Consider the following 8,168-nt stretch of genomic DNA (forward strand, 5'->3'; position numbering starts at 1 on the left):
GTCATATTCTTTATTCTAAAGATTCAGAAAATATTAAAAAGTTTCTTCTTTTTATATCAAGTAGCTATGACCAATTTTATTCTCAAACAAAATATCCACTTGTCAATCGGTACCCTCAATAATTGCCTTTTTAATCATCTTAAAAGTACTTTAGTTATGTTAGAATCTCTCTCTCTCTCTCTCTCTCTCTCTCTCTCTCTCTCTCTCTCTCTCTCTCTCTCTCTCTCTCACACACACACACACAAGTCCATAGCACAGTATATTAATTAAAAGAATATCCTAAAGACATAAATTAGAAATGGGTGACTGAATTAACGACTGTGCGTTTGGCTCGACCATTTAATGCAACCGATAAAATCATTAAAGGATGTAAGAATGAAAATTAATGAAACTATTGATGAATACCTCTTTAATTATTTTTTGGTTTCTTATTTTCACCGGTACTAGACATGAAATGGCCATTAGATGGCTTACAATTACTAATACCAGATTACAGTAGGAACTTGAATGCAGCATATTATCCTCTTATTGTATTATTCAAGTTCTTTCTTTCGCTAATAGGATCTATTCCATCCCCTTTTTCCCTTCTGCAGGAGGACACAGCACCCTGATGGGCTTCTTGAACGCCTTCGTACACACAGTCATGTACCTGTACTACCTCTTGGCTGCCATGGGACCTCGTGTCCGACCCTTCCTCTGGTGGAAGAAGTACCTGACTACGCTCCAGATGGTGCAGTTCACTATTGTCTTCTTCCATGCGGCCATTGTGAGTACCCTTCCTTCCATTTCTCCTATATGATAAAGAGCAAGTGCCTGGATGTATATATATATATATATATATATATATATATATATATATATATATATATATATATACAGTATATATTTTCCTGGTCACGCTTGGCTGCATTGCTAGACTACTTGGTATCTCTGACCCTTGGGTAGGGGTAGTCATATCCTTGTGGGAGAGGGTGCCCCGACAAAAAAAAAGAGTAGGGTTTGAATATGTGTGTGCTTATATATCTATATGAATATTGAGCCTATATGTGTAGGCTAAGGAGGAGCTAGAAAAATTGGGAATAGCCTTGAATTTCCTGTGGTAGGCTAGGTGAGAACGTATGAAGGAAAGTGTGAATGTTGAGTGCAAATGAAAGAATAAAAGTTGAAGCTGCTAAGACGAACTGTTTGTTTAGATATGTTGAGAAATGTGGTGCGCAGAGATGGTGAAAAAGTTAAAGGATTGATCTAAATATTTGGAGATGGTTTGATCATGAAGAGAGAAAGGACGACAGTCGGTCAGTGAAAATAGTTTATTATTCAGAAGTGCTCAAGATAATAGAAGAACAAAACTCAAATGGGTTAGATGTAATGACTTGAATAACGTTTGGGAAAACCATATGTTCGTGTGCAAGATAGAGAGGAAGGGCACATCACGAGAAGATGGTATCAATGCGCTGCCTATGAGCTTCAAGTTATTTATAGTTACAATACATATATATATATATATATATATATATATATATATATATATATATATATATATATATATATATATATATATATATATATATATATATTTATATATATATATATGTGTGTATATATATATATATATATATCTATATATATATATATATATATACATATATATATATATATATATATATATATATATATACATACACGTATGTTTGTCTTTCTATACATATATTCTTTCCAATACTATTTAATAATGGTTTCGAGGAAAATGTGAACACGCCTCTCTCTTAATTATTGCTTCAACAAAAATAAATCTCCCCACGAAGTGCACACCAGACCCAACGTCTTTTTTTGTTTTGTGCATTCCTTTATTCTTGAAGCAGTTGCCTCATCTCTCGCTATTTTTATTGATCATTGTAAGTTCAACTGACCAAATAGAATTGAGGCCGTGCAACGCTTATCATTCAATTATGCTAAACTTCTAGGTGCTCGAGTCTCTCTCTCTCTCTCTCTCTCTCTCTCTCTCTTTTACACGCGCCTACCTAAAATGCTAAGTTGAATATTTGTTAAGAGACAATTTTGACCTTTAGAACCATTGTACAGTATTATATTGCCTAACTGCAGCACTGCCATCTGTTGGACTTATGTGAAATCAGAGGGGGGGGGGGGGGGCGGTCAATGACTATGAAAAGAGTTGGCTTTATTTAGGTTTTTTAAACTTGATATTTATTTCTTAACAATAAACATATTTTTAATTACAATTCTTTATGGGGTCCTTTGACTGGTCAAACAGTACTACAGTGGCTCCTTCTCTGGTTATGGTTCACTTTCCTTTTGCCTACACATACACTGAATAGTCTGGCATATTCTATCAGATTCTCCTCTGTCCTCATACACCTGACAAAACTGAGATTGCCAAACAATTCTTCTTCACCCAAGGAGTTAACTACTGCACTGTAATTTTTCAGTGGTACAGTGGCTACTTTCTTCTTGGTAAGGGTAGAAGAGACTCTTTAGCTATACTATGCAGCTCTTCTAGGAGAAGGACACTCCAAAATCAAACCATTGTTCTCTAGTTTTCGGTAATGCCATAGCCTCTGTACCATGGTCTTCCACGGTCTTGAGTTAGAGTTCTCTTGCTTGGGGGTACACTCGGGCACACTATTTTATCTAATTTCTCTTCCTCTTGTGTTGTTAGTTTTTATAGTTTATATAGGAAATATTTGTTTTAATGTTGCTGATGTTCTTGGAATATTTCCTTTCCTCAGTGGGCTATTTTCCCTCTTGGGGCCCCTGGACTTATAGCATCTTGCTTTTCCAACTAGGGTTGTGGCTTAGCAAGTTATAATAATAATAATAATAATAATAATAATAATAATAATAATAATAATTGTTTGAAAGCCTTTTCCTCATGTCAATTTGAGGTTAAAAAAACTATTTGCTTGTATGCTGTATATTAAATTGTCCACGTTAATATGACTAGATATATACAGTTCAGACTTTTACGTAAAAGTAAACATGCACAAATATGTAATAATATACTGATGCCCGTTTAGAGGTGAAACTCGCATCGCTTATCTCAACATACTTTCATATTCTTGCCGCCTTCAGGAAAAGAAAGTCTTCCCCGCTTGTCAGTTCTTTTGTATATTGCATCATATTTTGTTTTCGTGAAGGATATGTTCTTTCCATTGAAAAGTTTATCTTTATTCATAGTATTTCGCATCTGAAGACTTCTATTCTAAATTCAATAATGTGATAGAAATATATATAATCTATAGAAACTTATTATAGACGAGAGATATGTGTAGGTATGAAAATATTTGGACCTTTGAAAGTAACGGATGAGATTAGGAAATATATTTAAGTGTTTATCACAATGGAAGTCTGAATATCCAATTTTTTTTTTTTTTTTTTTTTTTTTTTTTTTTTTTTTTTTTACTGATGGCACCTTATCTAATATGCTTCTTGGGTGTCAAGAATTACATTTATTTCCTGCAAGTTTACCTTGCACGTTGATACTCGATCAATCGCGATGAGGGGCAATTACTAAAACAAAATATAATGATATATTTTCAGTTATGACATTCTGTGTTTTGCAACTGAGCAAGATGTTCATTCCCAAATTTACCTCTCAAAGCTAATCATAATCTTTCTCTCCACCTAAAATAGCTCGTCTACATCGACTGCGCTGTTCCTAAAATACTTGTGTCCTGGATTGGAGGAGTTGCTGTTATGTTCTTCGTCCTCTTCGCCGATTTCTACATTAAGGCCTATAGGAAGGGACTACAGAAGGTAAGAGTCGAGAGAGAGAGAGAGAGAGAGAGAGAGAGAGAGAGAGAGAGAGAGAGAGAGAGAGAGAGAGAGAGAAAGAGAGTAAGCTGATTCCTTTTATTTGATAATTCACTTGTGGTTTAGATTGGTTTGTTCCATCCTTCTTTAAAAATGTTCCAAGTATGTAGTTAAGACTTTTTTAATGATTCTTATAGATTTATTTATATAAATTACATTAGGCCTACTTCTATTTTCCCGGATGATAACCCTTATTTGGCTCTATTAGCCGTTAAAAACTAAATGAAATATTACCAATTGCCTTATATAAATGCGATATTTCACACGCTACCCTCCTATTTTTATCGAAGTTGTTCAACAAGCTGAAATTTTTATGCATAAATAAAAAGTTCTGACGTTTTAACCTCAGGCAATTAATGAAAAAAAATCCTTCTTATTCCAGGGCTCCAGGAAATCCAAGGGTCTGGAGATTGGGTCATCTGCTACTGGAATGACCAACGGCATTGGGTCCTCCAAGCTGTCCAATGGAAGTTGCACCGAAGCCGGGTCGAAATTGACCAACGGTTTGAGTGACGGGACTTCTGTTAAGTACAGAAGTCAGCCTCTTGATGCAAAAGCGATGTAGAGATGTAATTAGTGATTCTCTTGAGAGCATTAGCGAAGAGAATAACTATGTAAATATTAGTCTTGTTTAAGTCCTATCTTAATTCTAAGGTTATTACTTCCATGTTTTTAGATTAAGTCAGATTATCGTTATAGAAAACGCAGTAAAAACGTTGGCCTTTTCAAAATATTACAATGACATTAGTCGTTTTTATAAGTTTATAAGTTCAAGACACATATTTTCATCGTAGTTGAATTTTGTTAACTTGCTTTAGATGATGCAACGTTACCACGTACATTCAATTAACTAATAGATATATTGCAATTATTTTTTGCATTCATTTTATTCATGCAAGGTTATAGAAGTATCTGTATGTATGTATGTGGACTGACTTTGAAAGACCACAACCAGACGCAATTTGAAGGTCATGTTTGAGGCCATTGTTCTGCAGTGGACTGGTAACGAATGATGTATGTATGTATGTATGTTTGTTTGTTTGAATGTATATCACTTGGAAAGACCACGAGAGTCTGTAAATATAATGGTCTGGTTACTTATCTCACCGAAATCTTGTGGTTTCTATCTGTTATAGAATTGCAGTTTTTTTTTTTCATTTTCTTTACTAATGGCTACCGTCCAATTAAAACTGTTTCTGATATTCTTTGTGTCAAGTTAGAACTTTTGAAATTACAAATTGACATTGACATTAGCGAGGACTCGACTTCTCAATGAGTTTGATGAATGGTGTCTAAAAAGATTACTTTCTTCTGCAATTTTTATACCGTTTCATTACCAGAAGTTCTGACAGTATATATATATATATATATATATATATATATATATATATATATATATATATATATATATATATATATATATATATCAGTATACATACACTGTACATACACGTACTTGTTACTAAAGAATCTACCAAATTTTATCGTTATACCATAAACATTTAGGCAAAGTGTTTTTAGGGAACTATAAACAACTATAACATGCATCGAACCACAAAGTCTAATCCTTCTGTAGTTGGCAACAGGTTGGGCATCCGGCTTTTAAGTTAAGCCGGCCAGTAGGCCTACCATGCTTGCGAAGGGCGCACACCACGTTTCGATTCACCCACTGTTTTTGGGGTGATCTTAGATGCCCTACATCACTAGGTTAAGCTTGTGCCTTTTTCATTGCCTTTACTTGGAGTAGTTCAAGTTAGTGTACTTAGATACAAACAGTGAAACACAATATTGTCTAAACTGAGGTTACATTATTGCGATTTGGTGACTTGGGTGACAGCCAAGTGGTCGGAAAGATAATAGGGTGACAACCAACTTATCGACATATTAACAGGGCGACAGCCACCTGGTCGACAAGATAACGGTGACGGCCAACTGGTTGACAAATAACAAGGTGACAGCCACCTGGTCAACAAGGTAACAGGGTGACAGCCAACTTGTCGACAAGATGACAGGACGACAGCCTACTGGTCGACAAAATAACAGTGACAGCCAAATGTTTGACAAATAACAGGATGACAGCCAACTTGTCGACATTACAACAGGGCGACAGCCACTTGGTCGACAAGATAACAGAGCAACAGCCAACTTGTTGACAAGACAAAAGGCCAGCAGACAACTGATCGATAAGATAACCACAGGACAGCTAACGTTGACAAATAACAGGGTGACAGCTAATTGATCGACAAGATAACAAGGTGACAGCTAACCGATCGACAAGATAACAAGGCGACAGCTGACTGGTCGACAAGATAACAGGGTGACAGCCAACTGGTTGACTGGATAACAGGGCGTAAGCCAATTAGTCGACAAGACAAAATGCCGACAACCAGCTGGTCGACAAGACAACAGGGCGACTGCCAACTGGTTGACAGGAAAACTAGGCTGTCTTTTGTTATGTAAATAGCTTATAATGGTGATAATAATAGTAATAGATGTATAGACATTGGCATTGATTAAAAATTAGGTCTTTATTATGAAACAACGGGTCGAGACTTAACTACGTAAACAGTAAATTCTACAAATGGTGATATTACACATGATAGACATGGACACGGTCTAGAAATCAAGGTTTTCTTTATGTAACCAATTTAAAAAGACATTATTATTCATATCATATATTAAGAAACAACACTACACGCTTCAGGTAGAGTAGAGTAAATGGCCAGTGTACTTGAATTCTTGATAACGTGCAACCACACTCCGTCTTTTTACTTAGGGTCTGTTGAATGTTTTGTTGGCTAATGTTAACCTAAAATAATTATATACCCCCATATGAATTTATTACTCATAAATGACACTTTGATAAATCCATTTATGTAACTGGGGCAATAACTACCAAATGTATAGAAGCCTCAGTGTCGTGCTGTTCTTTCCACAGTTCGTCCACTAGTGAAAACATTGATACTCTCCTCTTGTTTACCATTTTGTTAGATTTGTTCTGCCAGCCTTCTACTGCGTTATTAGTTCTAGCTTCATCTGCCATTGTTCTTTCGTACACATTCCACATCTCAACTGGGTGGATTATTATTATTATTATTATTATTATTGTGAAAAGTCTCGCCCAGTCATGTCGATCAGTTGCCTGTCTCCCAGTTGCCCCTGAACCATTATCAGCGTTCCTGTTTGACTTGTGCTCGTTTTGTGGAGAGCCTACTGTATACGTATGCATGCTTAATTAAAAGACGTTTTAGTATATATACATATAATTATGTATGAACTGTACGTTAGTACTTGAATGTCTTTTATTTAAGCATGCACATGTCAATCATCTATGTAAATATGAACAAACAGGCGTGGTATTTTTATTCTTTTATATTTTGTAAAATAGGACTCCTATTTAGGTTGATGTTTATTTTATTGAGAAATTCCACGATTTTCTTCAGGGAAAAGTTTAAATACTTCTCAAATGCCACTTCAATGCAAACATGTTTTCGGTGATTTATTTACCATTGTAAACTGAAAAGGCTGAATCCAAATGTTCTCATTGTGTTTATTATTTCACCCAGGAAAAGTTACGAAAATTACTATATCTATATTATTTTCTTTAGTATTATTTTTTGTATTGATTTTAGTTATTAAACATATGCCTATGAGGTGTGTTTTATTTCCAAATTGTTCGGGATAATTCCTTTTTTTCTGTATAAAGTAATAGTATGGGGTGTTCAAGTGTCTATGATTTTTAATAAAACAAGAAAGATAGCTTTGCAAGTTGTTTACATTCTCTCTCTCTCTCTCTCTCTCTCTCTCTCTCTCTCTCTCTCTCTCTCTCTCTCTCTCTCTCTCTCTCTCTCTCTCTCTCTCTAAAATAATGGACAATTGTTAATGTATAAAGGTTTATTGGTCGCTCATGAATTCCAGAGCCAAAGGACGGTGACAATGCCCTAGAGACTGACTCTATTATTATTATTATTATTATTATTATTATTATTATTATTATTCTTGTTATTATTATTATCATTACTTGCTAAGCCCCAGCCCTAGCTAGAAAAGTAGGATGATTTAAGGCCAAAGACTCCAACAGTGAATATTATATGTGATCAGAGCCCAAGCCCCCTCTCCACCCAAGGGAGGGCAAGGCAATGGCTGCTGATGACTTAGCCGGTAGTCCTACGGGCTCCCCCAGACCCCATATCCTTAGTTCACAAGGATGGCGAGGTTGCAGACACTACAGTAAAATATCGGGTCTCGAACCCAAGTCCTTCTGATCGCAACGAATTGACATTGCCAATACACTAGCACAGCGAGTCCCTCATTAAATATTTATTAGTGCTTTGAGT

At 35.5% G+C, this 8,168-nt stretch overlaps 1 protein-coding gene across 3 annotated transcripts in view; it reads left to right on the top strand.

Moving 5' to 3' along the window:
• The window catches only part of LOC137657646 (very long chain fatty acid elongase AAEL008004-like), a 101,855-nt gene extending 94,371 nt beyond the window's left edge, over positions 1–7,484 (top strand). For all 3 annotated transcript variants that reach the window (XM_068392047.1, XM_068392049.1, XM_068392048.1), the window contains exons 7-9: positions 594–766; positions 3,652–3,774; positions 4,214–7,484. In XM_068392047.1, the coding sequence (XP_068248148.1) occupies positions 594–766; positions 3,652–3,774; positions 4,214–4,396 (479 nt within the window). In that variant the 3' untranslated portion in view covers positions 4,397–7,484. The remainder of the gene's footprint in view (positions 1–593; positions 767–3,651; positions 3,775–4,213) is intronic.
• The last annotated feature ends 684 nt before the right edge of the window (positions 7,485–8,168 follow it).

The sequence above is a fragment of the Palaemon carinicauda genome, chromosome 18, assembly GCF_036898095.1.
Source record: "Palaemon carinicauda isolate YSFRI2023 chromosome 18, ASM3689809v2, whole genome shotgun sequence".
Taxonomy (NCBI): Eukaryota; Metazoa; Arthropoda; class Malacostraca; order Decapoda; family Palaemonidae; genus Palaemon; species Palaemon carinicauda.